This window comes from Diplotaxodon limnothrissa, linkage group LG6 (assembly GCF_057381915.1).
Source record: "Diplotaxodon limnothrissa isolate DT_005_m linkage group LG6, D_limnothrissa_male_GT1.1, whole genome shotgun sequence".
Classification (NCBI taxonomy): Eukaryota; Metazoa; Chordata; class Actinopteri; order Cichliformes; family Cichlidae; genus Diplotaxodon; species Diplotaxodon limnothrissa.
Window position 1 is genome coordinate 41,303,002 of NC_140601.1, and position 16,800 is coordinate 41,319,801.

At 41.7% G+C, this 16,800-nt stretch overlaps 1 protein-coding gene across 2 annotated transcripts in view; it reads right to left on the minus strand.

Annotated features, from left to right (window-relative positions):
• Positions 1 to 1,676: 1,676 nt before the first annotated feature.
• Positions 1,677 to 16,800, minus strand: part of LOC146631255 (sodium/potassium/calcium exchanger 3-like) — a 56,910-nt gene continuing 41,786 nt past the window's right edge. For both annotated transcript variants that reach the window (XM_085356473.1, XM_085356475.1), the window contains exons 4-17: positions 11,910 to 11,984; positions 11,180 to 11,264; positions 10,234 to 10,337; positions 8,976 to 9,050; positions 6,669 to 6,694; positions 6,516 to 6,569; positions 6,310 to 6,440; positions 4,436 to 4,596; positions 3,784 to 4,048; positions 3,533 to 3,699; positions 2,833 to 2,947; positions 2,611 to 2,723; positions 2,336 to 2,401; positions 1,677 to 1,829 (exon numbers count right to left, since the gene is read on the minus strand). In XM_085356473.1, the coding sequence (XP_085212599.1) occupies positions 1,677 to 1,829; positions 2,336 to 2,401; positions 2,611 to 2,723; positions 2,833 to 2,947; positions 3,533 to 3,699; positions 3,784 to 4,048; positions 4,436 to 4,596; positions 6,310 to 6,440; positions 6,516 to 6,569; positions 6,669 to 6,694; positions 8,976 to 9,050; positions 10,234 to 10,337; positions 11,180 to 11,264; positions 11,910 to 11,984 (1,590 nt within the window). The remainder of the gene's footprint in view (positions 1,830 to 2,335; positions 2,402 to 2,610; positions 2,724 to 2,832; positions 2,948 to 3,532; positions 3,700 to 3,783; positions 4,049 to 4,435; positions 4,597 to 6,309; positions 6,441 to 6,515; positions 6,570 to 6,668; positions 6,695 to 8,975; positions 9,051 to 10,233; positions 10,338 to 11,179; positions 11,265 to 11,909; positions 11,985 to 16,800) is intronic.

Genomic DNA, 16,800 nt, shown 5'->3' on the forward strand with positions numbered 1-16,800 from the left:
GCATAGCGCAGCTCTACAGCGCCATCCTGTGACTGCAGGACGCTTTGAATTGATCAGATTCAAGAACTGAAATAAAAAGTCCACATTTTCTTTGAACACATGCTGAAACAATGTGACCATAATGTTCTAACAGTGGTGCTCAAATACGCAGAGAAGAACAGCCACGAGCCTCAAATACAAGAGACGGCACAGTAATTGAAGCACTGTTGTGAAAGTTCAAAGTCTGGTGTTTTTCCTGAAAAGAAATCCGTTACATCTGCATCTCATCCCTAATTTAACACGTGAGGGCGACATATCAGAACATGTGAGGGGTTTGTAAAGGCTGACATTTCCATCCTTTGTCTCCAAATCCACTGTGTTTAAACTAATATAAATGCAACATTTCCAAACTATACAAAACTTATAAATTATAAAGTTCTATTCTTAAATATAAACAACATCAAGTCAGTTTCCAGTACTTAGATTATATATTAGGTACAGTACATTGTACACAGCTTCCACTGAAATCACTGTACACGATCCAAAAGGCTGAAACTGGAGGTCAGACGTGATCTTCGAATAAATTAATTCATAAATAAATCACGATTACGTCTTCCCAGTTACATCCTCGGCATGCTTTGCATCTGCTCCAGATTGTGGCACGCGCTCACTCACGCACACACACACACAAACACGCTGTGCATTCGACTCTTAAGTCCAAATCTACAAGTTCGGCTAATCTAAAAATACTTTTGGCTTTAAGAAATAACGTTACACTCGACTGAGACTAAAAGCTAACTTTTCAATAAAGTACGAGACGTCTACCGCCTACAGGGAAGTTTAACTTCAGTAGTTACATGTTTACCTGCAGACGCTTTGCAATAGAATATTAAAAGAAATAAATCTCTAATCCATAAAGTGACGGTGCTGGATGTCAGTTCCAGGTAGATCCCTTTCATTGTGTGGGAAAATTTAAAGCCCACATCTACTCAGGTACGACAAACAAAACAAAACAGCCAAGAGCAGACTTTATGTGATAAATATCTCTGTGACAGTGCAAAGCTAGAGCTGTGGCTGTTACAGCATGCTGTGTGGGCTGGAAGGAGACATGTTGAAGCATTTTGAGCCTAAAGGAAAACACAGAATATTTCGGCTTTGCAAGACCGATCCAGTTGTGCATAAGAGGATTCCACACAAAAGCTGATAGAAGTACTTCTAATATATACACAGAAAGCCAGTTTTTGCTTAAAAATTACTTAATCGTGTGCTTTATATCCAAACTTGTAGAAAGAGTAACAAACAATCCAGCTAAAAATCGCTGACTTCTCTCTTTTCTCGCCTCAGTCAGTTACAGTAGCAGCTTGTTCACCAACAGTAGCCTAATTGTCGGCGTTAATACAGTTAAGTTCACTCCAGCCAACGTTTTGGTTCATTATACATGATTGGCAGCAATCCCGCCGCTGGCACTTTCTCTTCGCACCTCCAGAAAATAACCCCAAAACATCCGACGTCCTTCTGTCCGCCACTCGTGTGTATTGCACCAAATATAAATCATACAGAACTCTATTTTTCTATTAAGTAATAGGTAGGACTTTGTTTGGAGGTGCCATGAAACTGGAAGCCAGGTGAGGTTCCCCCATCAGCCAGAGGAAGAATTAGTAGAAGAAGAAGAAGAAGAGGAGGAGAAGGCGGGAGGGTCAGTGGATGTCTCTGCACATGGGGAGGTTGACGAAAGTGAAAACGTTGAACTCGATGAGGACGGAGAAGGACAGAAAGATGGCGTACAAGATGAGGCAGGCCAAGCCCAGTCGCCAGTCCAGAGTCCACTTGTTCAAATGGACGCCGAGGACCTGAACGAAGAAGACACGATTAGAGACACACCGCACAAAGATAAGAAGAGTGGATGCAACTATGAAACAATTCCTGACTTAAAAGAGCTACAATGCAAAGCCTTTATTAGTTTGTCCGGACCTCCCAGGAACAGTCGGTCCAGCTCAAGTCCAGCTGTTTACTTCAGGTCATGTTTCAGTTTTAGGTATTTGCACTTCTTTGCATACTTATATACATCTGACAGCCTTCATTCAGTTTTCTGAAATTCCCGCGTTTGTCGATACGTCAAACTAGGTGTTTTATGTGGCTGCAAGTGAACTTGCTCTTCCTCTTGTCTAAATATACTAATTTCAAACCTGTGGTTGACATAGGAGTGTGTGCAACTTGTTTAAACCTCATGTCAGCCGTGCGCTGTCTTTACCCCAGGGCAGGGAAACATAAGTTAAAGCTGTGAGGGACGCCTTCATATCATTGCTCCACAAGTCTGTGCATTCAAAAATGTTAGCTGCAGAAATCTGTGACTTACTGTGAAGAATACTGAGGCCAGTAGGAGTGCCACGGAGTATATGAGTCCTCTGCTGTTAAGTTCGATCTGAAGAAACAGAGAAAGAGGCGCATTTTCACATCATTTTCACCAATGACTTTAAAATGCAGTTTTTTTGTTTTATTCTAAAGTGTAATGAGACAAATAACACCGTCTCAGTTCACGGTGATGCAGTTTGGTGACAAACAAAGTCTCATTGTTTATGAACTCATTTCTGCTCCAGCAGACGCTCCTCCAGCGGAGCAGGGAACACTCACGATGGAGCCCGTCTCGATGCAGAGCGTTTGCAGCGCCCAGGGCAGACCCAGACCCACCAGGATGTCAAACACATTACTGCCTATGGAGTTGGAGATGGCCATGTCTCCCAGACCTGAGGTGAGGAGAGAAACACTGTCAAAGTCTGTGTTCAGTCGGGAGACAAAGCGATTACGACAAGCAAAACTCTGCTGTGCGACGCTGGACTTCTTATGTGAACGTACCTTGCCGCGCCACTATGACACTAGCCATGCAGTCTGGGACGCTGGTGCCCGCTGCGAGGAAGGTGATGCCCATGATGACGTCAGGGATGCCGAGAGTAAAGCCAATCACAGTCACCTGAGAACAGACAGACATCGTCTCAAGAGACAGACTCTCTGGGAATTCCTCCTTACGCAGGGCGGTAAGATAAATGAATCAATTCTGAGAGTTTCCCTCTGTTTCTGCACTTAATCGAAGGATGTGTGTGTTTTCCATAATGACAGCTGTGTGTCAGTGTTAGAAACGACTCACTATTTATAGACATTTTTGTATCAAATCTACGAGGTTCTGGCTGGACTGTGAATGTAAATATTAATGTGAACTTTTATGTATATAGATGAAAACACATTTGTGATGTTTATCACAAACAGATTGAATGCAATTAGCGACTTGACCCCATTCAGTTCCAAACCGTGGACAGATTGTCTCCATCTCCAAGGCAATGAGGCTGAAAGTTAACTGCAGATGGCTGAAACAATTTTGGCCGTGTTGCCGTCTCCCAACCAGTGTTTTCTCTAGTGTGACTGCAGCATTACATAAGTCAAAAGGATGAAATCATTTAGACGTTTCTAAAAACACAGTTTTAATAGTCTTGAAAGAAACTGTCTCCATGTTTAGAGGGAAAGGATCAGGAGGTGGTTGAGCGAGCCTGACTGGACTCACCATCCACACCATGATGTACGAGAGGCCGGCGATCCAGATGGTGGCTGTGAAGAAGGAGACCATGAACCACCTCTCCCAGCGGCGCTTGCCACAGTTGGGCACCGTGAAGAACAGAAGCAGGGACAACGGCCACATGATCAGCCACTTGAGCTTGTTACACACACCCGCTGGAATGAATAAGATGTAGTCAGGGTTTAACGTTACACGATGCTAAAATGAACATTTGCTGAGAGCCAGATCGTCTCATGTACCTGGAACTTTAAAGGGCACCAGGGGGCCCTCTTTGTCATCCTCTTCCTCTCCTTCCTCGTCATTCTCATTGTTCTCGTTGTCCTCATTTTCATTCTCCGTCTCATTCTCCAGCCGCTGAAGTCTGCACCTCCCGTTCACACCCTGCTCGACTCCGCCCATCCCATTCTCTAGGCCCCGCCTCCCTTGCGCCCTGGCTGCAGACTCAGAGTCACCATTCGTGATGCGATTGACTCGAGTCTCCATGGTGTTGATCAGTCTTTGTCTCTGGAACATTAAAACAATCATTTGGACACTTTGCATTGCTCTCGTGAATTATTTTGTCATTATGCATAAAATACAAAACAGGAAAATATTTCTCTGAGGTAGAAATAAATATTCTTTCCAACTGTGGTTGTTTCCTTTGGATTCAAGCTGAAACTTCAGTCTGCAGCAGACAGGTGTCTGAGATATCCAAAAGACAATTAGCATTCATTCCACGTCTTATTTCATCTTCTGCTAAACCCAGACCCAATTATTTGGTTTGTATTTATGCTAAGACTCTGGATTTGGGCAATTTTTCAGGCTAACTTTAGTTGACAAATTTATATTTCTCCTAAGTATGTGAGGAGCATCTGAAACCACACATCCAAGAATAGTTCAGTGTGTAAGTACCTCATTGATCAGCATCCGAGAGGCCATGGTGAGCCGGGTTCTCGGGGAGAAATGACTGGTGATCATGATCCTCATGCCGGCCTCAGAGAAAGACAGCTGGTGGGGGTAGGCAGACAGCAACTCATCCACCATCAGCACAGACGGCGTGCAGTGGAAGTTCGCTAAAAAATAAAAAACAGAAAAATACGTTTGAGCCGATAAAACATTAAATATAAAATCTCGCTGGATTGGAAAATCTTAGCTGTTGTTTGTAAAACACACAGTATGGAGGCACAGTGAAGTACAAGCCTGGAGTCATATCTGCACAGACAGCAAGTTGCATCATTGCCTCAACCCAACCCCCCAAAAATTAATTAATTAATTAATTATATCTCTCCATCCACTGATTTTCTCTGGCTTATCCAAGTCCAGGTCAACCATCCAAGCAGAAATGCCCAGACATCCCTCTCTGCAGCCCCCTTTTCCAAGTCTTCTAGGAGATAATGAGACATTCCTAAACTGAGAAACATAATCTCCCCATGGTCTCCTGGGTCTCCACCAATGCTTCCTCATGGTTTATAATGACTGGAACACCTCGCCCAGGGGGCATAGTTCAATAAAGCCAAGGGAAGTACATCATTGGCAAAAAAGTAGAGATGACATTCTGAGACCACCAAACCCATAAAAGTCTTAAAAGTTATGAAGAGAATCTTGGACAAAGGGCAGGAACAAGCCTGACTTATTGCTGCTAATGCAGATTAAGCTCTCTTGTACAGGGGCTGAATGTTGGGAAGTATGGTGGTCAAATTCCTTTTCCAAGTCCATAAAGCACATGTAGGCTGGTTGGTGAAACTCCCACACACCCTCAAATATCTCCAAGAGAATAAAGAGCTGGTCGACTCCATCACCAGGATGAAAACAGCATTGTTTCTTCTGAATGCAGGATTCGACTTCCCTCACCAGTGCCCTGAAAGTCTATGCCAGGTCTATGTCTACAGCTGAGGAGTGTGATCCCTCTACTGTTGGAACACCACCAGTTTGTCGAGGGCACTGTCCCTGACGTCATTGCAAAGCTGCAGAGATACGTCCACGAGAACGGCATCAAAATCCTTAAGGAGCCTCGAGATAAACGCAAAACCAAAGATCAGATCAGGTCCAACCTAACCTGGAAAAAATGCAGGTTCTGCACATGAATATGAATCAATAGCTATTATAAAATCATGCCGATATAAAATCATGCTCATTGGGTGGGAAAAGGGGGAAAATTACTGTCCAGGAAGACATTTTGTGAGCATTTCCTTGAAACTGTTTTGCCCAGTAACAAGTGAGGAGGGCGACTGTTTCTCACTGGGGCAGCATTCAGAGTATCAGGTGCAAAACGAGCTGACAGAGCAGGCTGTGCCAGCATCTTGCAGTCCTCTCTTCTGTTGTTCTCAAGCTGTAACTTATTTTTGAGGGCAGAGAGAAAGCTGCAGACGGCAAACAAAACGGCTGACTCTTTGACATTCCTAGCATCCAAAGCAACTCTCAAGCTCTTAAAGAGACACGCCGGGAAGGCTACTGGGTTGCTTATTTGGTTGGAGAAGGTAAATGAATTCAGTTTACCAGTTTATTCAAACTTCTCTGCAAACGTCTTTACGCTGGCTTGTTTCCTGGATGGAAAGAAGCTCGGTGTTCAAACAGAGGGTCATAATCACCGAATACAAAATCTTAGAGTCTGCACAAGTAGTCCTTTGGTACTGTCCTCACCCTTTGCCTGCTTAACACAGAGCAGAATCAAAATAGAAGGAAAGTGCTCCTGCGGCTTTTATATTTATGCAAATTTCAGTGTGCAGAGATGAACAACTGCAACCCACTGAGACACTTTAGAGGACAAGCAGAAGAGGCTCTGATACCTTTTTTAAGCAGGACTGCAGTGGCGTCACACGTGACGTCCTCCAGATCAGTGCTTCCCGTGAGCCCATTGGCCAGATTCACCGAGCCTTTCTTTCGACGGTCGAAGTAGCGATGGGCCCGGCCGTTGAACCTGGCAGTAACAAACGATGACAGACTCAGTAAATCACTGCAACCAGCTGTTTAACTCTCTGAAGCTGACACTCACTTCATGATGAGGATGTAGACCGCATACATCAGGATCAGGACAAGAGATTCCCACCTGCACACAAACACAAGCAAAAGGTTTCACAGTCACTCTTTCCATTTCAAAAGCTCAGTCATATATATTTAGAGTTTTATGGTAAATGTCAATACGCACCAGCACACCTGCTCATCGTAGATGAACTAAAGATGCAAAGACAAAGAGGACACAAGGGGGTCATTAGGTGGAGGAAGTACGTGGGAGTTTAATTAAATCCTGCAGTTCAGCATCTCTGCCGCTAGGGGGCAGACCCAGCTAAGAGCTCAAATCTACAAAAGGGTCCAAATTAAAGATTGTTGTGTTACAGCCAAAATAGTAAACAATGCCAAAAGAAACAAATGGAATATGACACTGACAAATACAAATATAATACATTTAAAAGTTATGTAAAAAGTTGAAATATCATACACCACGGGGCTAAAATTTATGAAGGATAGAAAAGCACTGAAAAAAAGTTCTTTGCAGTAGCTGTACTCTGGTTTATTAACAGTAAACATTTAATATGTACAACCCTTAGACTGATTTTATGAAGTTTTATAAAGATGTCCTGTAAATATAAAATTATAACTATTTAAAAGTATAATAATAAGTTATTGGATCATTAATATGAGGATGTGGAGCAGGGCGTTATTATTCTACAGCTTCAGCTACTCAGTTACAGTTTTATGTAACGGATGTTAGTTACATATCAGTTGTTAAACCATTTCTGCACCGATAACTAAAAAATATGAATTTTGTTTTCATGCTTTTTATGCAAGGTTCTGCATCTGTGCAGAACAGCTCAGTTCAGTTATTTGTAAATGAATATGCAAACCTGCATTTAAGGGACATGATGTGTGACATCACAGTCTCTCTGGTTTCTGTTTATTGGCCAATCACTGAGCAGGCTTTGGTTGCATGCAGGTAAAGAGTCCTTCGGGAGAGTCACAGTTGCTGGAAACCATCGGCTAATCCAATGTATAATTTAATATCAATAGCTTTTTAATAACTAATCTGTAGTCACGAATATCATCCAGTAAGACTCTTTCACAGCGTCGACACACAAAGCTGTTTGTAAAGTGTGCATAATGATTATTTCATGCAAACAGAACACATGCAAACATGTTTAAACGAAATACTGCGATCTATTATTGGTCTTCTTCTTACTATTAATTGTTTTTTTTTATTTTTTGTCATTATTTACAGATTTTTTGTTTGTTTGCATTTTGATGAGATCATTTAAATCCCTACAAAAATCCCAAAGGAGCCTCTACGGGCTGTAAGCTTGATTTCATTAGCAATCATGCCCTCCTCCCTCTGCTTAGATTAATAAAGGTTTATTTGCATCAGGTCTGAAAAGCTGTCGTAGGAGAGTTATGGTCTCTTAAGACATCACGTGGCCTAAATGCATTTTAGATGCATGGCCTCTGAAGCCACATCAGTCCTGGAGAAACTGCCTCCAACAGCACCGTCTATGCTACTCAAAGATGGCAAAGTAAAACTGTATAACAACATTAATTCGGTAACATAGGTAATTGTAATAGTAATCACAGATTAGCTTAAAAAATGCAATGTCTGCTGTGAGTTTCTCGCCCTGGTCTGAGAGCTCAGCGGTGTTTAAACATCTTTTTTGTGTTGGTGCTCCTTGTTGGACAGAAACACTCATGTCGCACCTTTTCTTTCTTTTTCTTTGATCCACATTCTGTGTCTCAGGTGAAACAACATTCGCCTCCTCGGTTACTGCAGACCAAGCCTTGTTTTTTGTTTTAAAAAGAAAACCGTCCCACCTGAGGACACCCATCTACTTTCCTCCTGTTTTGGTTTCTTTGCTCAGTTTATTTTTTCGTTAGAAATAAAAATATCTAAAAAGCAAATTGTTCAGATTAGCTAATATAAACATGTTGGACAGGAAGAAACAAAGAGGCCCATTCCCTTTAAACGTGAGAGACACTCCAGTTTATTCTACTGTACAGGAAACATAAGTCAGCCACTGGTTTCCCACATTAACATGCAAGTGTTATTTCATTGCTGTAGTTCATTGAGGTAAGGCTAATTTAGTTTTCAACATATCATCATACTTCGAATAACTAATATTGTTTTGTATAATCTTTAAAGTAACAAATAGATGCAATGGAGTCAAAAGATCAATATTTCCCCACAAAAAGTTGCACAAAAGTTGACTTGAAACTATGCAGTACTTGAGTAAGCATACATCCTACCACTCCATTGCCTTTGTGCATTGCATTGTGGGAGAGAAACCTACACTTAAAGCTACACTGCTGAGGTAGAAAGTGCAAATGTGTAGTGACTGTAAAGCTGCTAACTATGACCTGCCCTGTAAATTGGCTCAGTAAGTGACTGCATGAGTGCCTCTTCCTGCACTTACTCCACACTTGATCATGTGAACTGTGCATCTACACGTGACTCTGCAGTATAAGCTCTTACCGCAATGAGGGCAGTGACAGAAAACGTGTAATAAATCGAATCTCGGAGTAGAGCCCAGTGAGACAGCTTCACCGCCTGTGAGGGGAAAAAAGGAAAACTGAGAGATAAGCACACTGAAAGTATCCCGCATCAGTTTCTGCTCTCGTACAGAAACACTCAGCCTTCTGACATCATTACCATACTGATGTAAACACAGGAGGTCTTAAGTTAACCTTTTGAATCACAGCCACTGAAAAAGGCAATTGCAGGTTAGCATCCTACATAGAAAAAGAGCCGCTGTGTTTACCGACTTTATGTAATCAGATATAACGCAGGGGCCCACGATGCCGTGACTAACGCTGTAACACGCTCCCACACAGCGCTCACTGTATATATAAGTGGAGGGTCAGGGGGTCACATCTTGAATGTGCCACTCCCAGCTGTGGAATCGTAAAGTTGGATCCCAACAAAATGTTTGCTTTTACTGGGTTTGACTTTGTAGAAGGAACCTGCTACAAACATCTAGCTAAAGGTAAGCAGCGGCGAGGTGCACTGGGTGGAACCGAAGATGATTTCACTGCCCCCTCCGAGCCCCCTCCGAGCTCCATCCCAGTGCCTGTCTTTCCCCCTCATTATCCAAGTATGATTACATAATCCACAATCTGGGATTGCATCACTGTTTGGAGTCCAGCACATATATTTTTCAGAGCAGAGAGCTTATCCTTGTACTTTGCTCATTTCCATGTCCCAGGCATGTCAGATAGCATCAGAGAGAGGCTGCTCTACGTGATGCTATCTCTGTATCTCATGTAAAATACACAAAACCAGTGAGGTAAAGTAGAAAAAAGATACAAACAGCCTCTTGTAATCACACTGACATGATGTTTTAAATGTGTCTGAGCAAGGCGGGGAATTAAAAGAGACAAACAAAAATACAAAAGCTCCAGAAAAGAATCAAATATAAAACACAAGCGTGATTCCTGATTTGTTCGTTTTCATCATGTTTATCTCCTGACATTACAGCGTTTTAATATTTACTTTGAAATGATGCAGAATATGTATAAAAATGAACTCCCCGCTAAGCGTGCCACAGCTAACATCTGTGACATTAAAGCGCAAACGAACAGCGTGCACTCCTCGCATAAACATGAATTCACCCTCTACCACTCTGTGGTTGCTCGGTATTTAAAGGTGACATTAGGCCGCCGGTTGCGCGCTGTGAAAATGCCACCGGGTCAGCAGCGAGCTCAGCCAGTGTAACGCTGCTATGACATCATACCTGGCCGGCGAAGAAGCCACACACGCCGATGATGCAGAGGATGTTGAAGACGGCTGAGCCCACGATGGTCCCGACGCCGACGTCGCCACGGGTGATAAAAACTCCTGCAGGGAGAGTGAGCCAACACGCGCGCACGCACGCACGCACACACACACACACACACACACGATGAGGTCCACCGAGAGCAGAGCACACGTAGCATCTGCAGTGGTGACAAACAGATGTCACACAACTGTCAAAGTACTTGACTCAAACACACGTGCCAGCAGAGGGGTGCGTGTCCCAGCGCTGCACTTTATGTTAACGATAGAGAGAAAGCATCACTGTGGACCTGTTATACTTTCCCTTACTCTCTGACGATGATACATTTCAAATTCTAATTCTTTTGAGCCAAAAGCCAAAGCTTCACAGTGCTACAAACACTCGGATTCATACGTTTTTCCTCCTCTATCTATTTGTATCTGTACAGAGAGGGGATGTCAGCCATTTAGAAGAAAGCAGGTTTAAAACAGAGGAGCTAAGGTTAACCTGAACACTGCACCAAGGCCCAATAACAGATAAATAAGGATTATTTCAAACTGTGAATCAAGCAAAGCTACTCTAGTAGAGTCTTAGAGTAAAACTATAAAGCTGGAAATGAGCTGAATATGTCACCTTGAACTTAAACAAAATAAAGCATGTTAAACACATTTGGCACATTTACATATTTATAACATATTTATAACTTATTGCAGCTAAATTTAACAGTACCCTTCACCCACCAGTAACACTGTATTTGCCATTAAGTGATTCTGAATATTTAAAGCCATGTTCACTGCATGTGTCTTGGGATAAAAGCATTCAAAGCCATGGCTGCTGCCTGCCTAAAGCAGCACTGCAGCTCCAGCTGTCAGAGTTAGAGCAGAGGATGTAGACTGATGGAGGGATGGGCGTAGAAATGTTGTACCTATGATGGATGTGAAGAGCTCCGGAGCCGAGCTGCCAGCGGCCATAAAGGTTGCACCTGCGACGTCCTCGCTGAGATTGAGACGCTGAGAAGGAACAGATCGGAAGATTAAGAAAATTTCAACAGGGAAAAAGGTGCAGTTTCAAAATCCAGACAAGACTGAAGGATTTTAGAAAAATTTTGGGAGAATAAATAAATGTAACTAATTTGGGCTAATGAGTAAATACACAGAGTCTGGTTGTTTATTTCTCAATCAAATACAGAAAAAAGGGTCTCTGCTACTGGCAAAAGAAAACATGTTTTTACAAAAAAAAGAGTCAAAAAAACAGAAAAATATTCCTGTTTGGCAAACATGACGATTCATATTCAAAGAGTGAGTCGGATATTCTGCTATTTTTATGCTGGCGAAGTACATTAAAGTCTTAAAACAGAGAAAGAAAACTCCTTATCAGGATAAAAACTGGCATAAACAACTTTCTTTCTTTCTTCTGCGAGGACAAAGACAGTATCAGTGCTGATGAGTTCCTTTTTCTGGGAGATGGGAAAAGCACTTAATAAAAATGAAATAGAGTTCAAATGTGTTTGTCAAAGCAAATACGCCAGCAATAAACATCCAGCTCTGAATATCAGTATCTGTGGTTCATCTGAAACTGTAACTCTTTAAATTTCTTGACTCTTCAACATAAGTTCCCCAGCTGAGTGACTATATTTTGAAAATCTTGATTAATACCTCACATAACTTCTCCAGGGAGGGGACGAAGTAGTCATCGCAGACGACGGCCAGAGCGCAAAACATGTATATGGTCTGTGAAGAGACAGAAAGAGCCTTAAACATTACAGTGAAGGAGAAACACTGTGCTTTATGTGATTTGATCTATTTAAACTGGACAGCAACAAGAGATGTTGTTATTCTGCATCAAACAAATTCCAGAATGGTACAAGAAAGAATACCTTTCTGCTTAAATTTATATGTAAATTACCCTAAAAATAAGTCACAGATCTCGGCCCATGACAATTCAGTGGAGTCCATTAACAGATCGGACATTAAACATTCAGGAAACACATACAGCAGGCCCACACGCTTAACTTTTTAAAACAGGGAAGTTAGTTTTCTCTCCTGAAGCATGCTGGCATAAAAAAAAAATTCCAGGTCTGGAAGTTTGCAACCAAAACATGACCTCTGACCTTGTAAATGTAACCGAGCTGTTTGATGCTTAGTAAAGACGCTGGATTTGTGATTCCTTCTAAGCTTTTACTGTGTAGCTGAGCAGACATTACATGCAAACAGCTTGACTCTGGGGGCAAAGACTGGGCCGTTAGACATTTTTCTTACTGCGTACATGCACTGTGCACTCTATGAACAGCTATGAGAAACCCCCATTATTCAACAATAGTAGTCAGCCAAAGCTAATATAGTTATTTATAGACATGCTTAAATTCAGCCTAATTCTAAAACCAAGAGGAAATCAGAAGTTATTTTTTTAATTGTTTTTTTAAAAAGATTTTTATGGTTATTCTGCTCTTTTCAACTATAATTTATTTGTCTCTCCTTTATGGTACCAGCAATATCTTAGTCACTGCAAAAGAGACTAAAGTGCAAACATATGGATTTAATCAGTGAGTAGTAATCTGCATAATATATAATCTATTTCTATAACATAGTAAATCTACAAAGGGAACTTAAGTATTATGCAGATGGACTGGATAGCCAACCAATCACAGCAGATGGCCCCGCCCCTCCCTGAGCCTGGTTCTGCTGGAGGTTTCTTCCTGTTAAAAGGGAGTTTTTCCTTCCCACTGTCGCCAAAGTGCTTGATCACAGGGGGTCATATGATTGTTGGGTTTTTCTCTGTATCTATTATTGTACGATCTACTGTACAATATAAAGACACTTGAGGCGACTGTTGTTGTGATTTGGCGCTGTATAAATAAAACTGAATTGAACTGAAAATAGAACTCAGCTTATAATGAATAATAGTTAATAAAAATAAATCAAACCTGTATCCACAATAAGTTTCAGATTATTGCAACAATAAAATACGAGTTCATCATCTGCAAATAGATTAAAAATACCTTAAGAAGAGTCACCATAAGAAGAAATGTACATAATAGACCGAATACTGAATACTGCCAGCTTTACACATGAAAACATGTTTGAATAACACAGAAAAAATATTTGACAAAAAAAAAGCTGAAAAACGTTAAATTAAACCCTAAACATAAAAATTCCATTACAAACACACAGATCACATCATCTTAAAAAGAATAAACCCAAAACTCTGAACATGAATTCTTGTTGATCACGTGCAGCATACGTTACATCAGTGATCTGGATTAAAAGGCAGCCTGTGACACTGAAAACTGTCATATTAGATGTTACATCAACTTCTCTGGCATCACATAATAGATCCAACACAAAGAAATGGAGACGGGGTGGAGATCAAAGACAGGTGGCGATGATCAAAAGCACTAGTGATGACAGAGTGACTGCTAATGTGTGAACAAAGGAGAAACGCTCTCACACACTGCAATAACAAAACCTTTACAGTTAGACCGACGCGGGAGTGATCACGCTCTTCGTGCCCGGAGATCAGTCACATTTCACCGAGCAACCACAAACTCAACTTCCTGATTCTGACAGCAGGTGAGAGCGAGCACGTTATGTGTTTGAGTGCCAAAAGCAAAAGGTCAGAGGTCACATGTAATCCTGCTAACTGGGTTTAACACAGATTTAGAGCTGAGGTAGAGGGTGGGAGAAAGCGTCTTCAGCCACAGAGACGTATGCTGACTGCACACTTGTTTCTATGTGTGCACGTGTGAATTGAGTCGAGGAAGTCCTTCAGTCCGAGCTTGTGTTTGTGTTTTTTCGGAGAAGTGATGATCCCAGCGCTAACGAGCTGTGCGGGACTGGAGAGTGAGTCAGCAGCACAGCTGCTGGGAGAGAAGTTGGGAGCAAGATACTGCGATTAAAAAAACAAAAAAAAATTTAAACTGAAGCATGAACAAAGCATGCTTCCATTTTTAAAAACCACAAATACTCATGGTCAATTATAGCTTTCCCAGTTCAGCTTCACTTATGGCTGCATCACACGGAAATGTGAGGGAAAAGACAGCAGTGTTTAAATCTGCATCCCTCTGTGGTCAACCTGAGTCGCAGGATGGCCTGGAATAAAATTTAACTTCAGCATTTACAAGCACTGTGCAGAGAGTATCTGCACAGAGGAGCAGCTGCATGTTTTCCAAAATGTCACAATTTGAGCTTCATGCTCAATATTTCATATTTTTAAACAGGTAAATGGTTAATGAAGGAGATCGCAGGGCGTTTCACAAAGTCACAAGCACAGGAAAATCCGAGCTTTTAAAGTTTCTACTGAAGAAAATATCAAAGTGAATCACAGCCAACGACTAAGGCGAGTTTAAGGCCTTTGAGTTTGTTTGTCCAGCATCTATGATCACTCGTGACTTCAGGAGAGATCCATGTGTAGCTTGTAATTTCTGGGCTGAAAAACATATTTAATCTTTTTCGAAACTGTAACCACGTCTATTTTACACCCAGTCTAAGTGTAACAATCTAGAGACAAATCTTTTTCTCTATAACCTCTATAAACTGCGCCATTTTCATGCCCGTGATGTAGAGAAACAGAAACAAGCACTGGCATCTTGGATCTCTGATCATTCAATGGAGAAAGCTCAACAAATGCGTTTTGGGTAAACTTTGAAGAGTCTTATTCCCATGTGACCGGTGACTCCTCAGAACAAGTTAAAAGGTCTCCTTTTACCTAGAATTTGGCATCAGGCTCATCTTCTAGCTGTGATTCCTTTCATAAAAGTCATTTTCTAATATATTGATTTTAAGTTTCGAGTTGATCTGCTGCTTTTTTCAACAGAACGTAATGAATTCAAAGACTAATAATAATAAAGTCAAAGACTGAACCAAGAAAAAAAAAAAAAAGCAAACAGCTTGGACTGAGTTTTGTGACCAAATGAGAGACGTGGATTTGTGGTTGTAAAACTGACTCACTTGGTTTAAGGCCAACATTAGAAGAGACTGCCCAGCTTTGGAGAGCTAAACTTTTGCCTCTAATTGTTTTTTGAAGGACTCGTTGTCAATGCCAAACAGGGCAAATGTGGACTTTTTGTCACGTGTCTTTACAAATACGTTGCAAACGGAAACAAGAGCATCTTTGTATACTCAGCTCACAGACTCTTCTAGATCCAAATAAACTTCTGGGTTTAAGTGCTCGACGGGTTCCTGTAGGATGTTGAAAGGATATCCAAGGCTTGGTGAAAGGCCAAGTTGAGATCAAGTCTGGAAAAACCTCGTAAACTCACCTTGAGTTAGGACTATTTACTATTCCCAGGCTCGGCAAAGTAATCCATCCGAAAACTTCCTGGAAACCCACTTTGTCCCACTTTGGGTAAGTCAAATGCATAAATTGCATGTCATACTTCAGACACACACAATCACAGTCTGAACATTTCTTATTTTGTTTTAAAGGCAGCCTGTTACAGCAGCGTTTTATTCTCAGCTGCAGGGCACGATTGTCCTCCCGCTGTACACAGAAAAAAGCACAATGACATCAGCTATGAAAGGACACTGAACATTATTTTAAAGGTTAAAAAAATAGATGGAGCTTATATTCACCTGCTATTTTGCACTGATTTCTAAACACCCAAGCATCCCAGTAAAGGTTCTGCAGCAGCTCAGAGGGTGGCTGCAAAGTGAGACATGGCAAACGCTTCATTGTTTAGTCCTGCGGAGATGCTGCAGGAGCTTCCATTATGATGAAACCCCTCAGAGACCATCAGCACAATGCAACATGGATCATCGCGTGCTCAAACATTCTGCATGCTTTGTCGCTCACGCCACAGCGATGAAAGAAAGGCCCCATCATAGTTTGGGCCTCGCATGGGTCCCACTGCAAAGGCTGTGTGTTTGTTGAATTGCCGGATGGGAAAAGACTCGGCTGGCACTGAGCTGCAGCTCAGTCTGGAATACTGTAATCCAAACACCAAAGATATTTCCAATTGCTTTGATTTATATTTGGTGGCATGGCTCTTTTCTGGGAGGAGAACCGGGGACAGAGATGGTTGCAAATCAGCTTGCAAAGGTGCATCTGCAACTGTGAGCAGGCTAAAGCAGCTTAAACTGTGGGCCTTATATGAGAGTTTGCAGTCAGATGTGTAGAAGCCATCAGCTGATATGAGATTGACTTTGAACTAACCCTGAGTTAGTTTATTAGCATGGCAAAGTTACACCAGTGGTTAGCACTTCTGCCTCAGTTTGAGGAGTTGGTGGAAATGTGGAAAAGGAGAGATGTTCTTTATATTTTCAATCAAATTTAGATGTAAATGGGTGTTTTTCTTCTTTTTAGCTTGAATTTTTTTAAACCTCAGCATTTTCAGGCAGTATCGGTTAGACAAATGGTAGAGCCGTCCTTTCAGTGGGTTTTCAGCATCGCCATTATTTAACCCACTGGGCTGTGATGGGCGGCAGGTCTTCTAAAACAATGTGCATTTTGTTTCCATGTGTTCATGAAAATGAAGGCTTTGGATGCACAAACCATCTGGGAATTTTTGGATGAGTAAGTAAAATCTCAAACGTGGATACAGGGGAACGG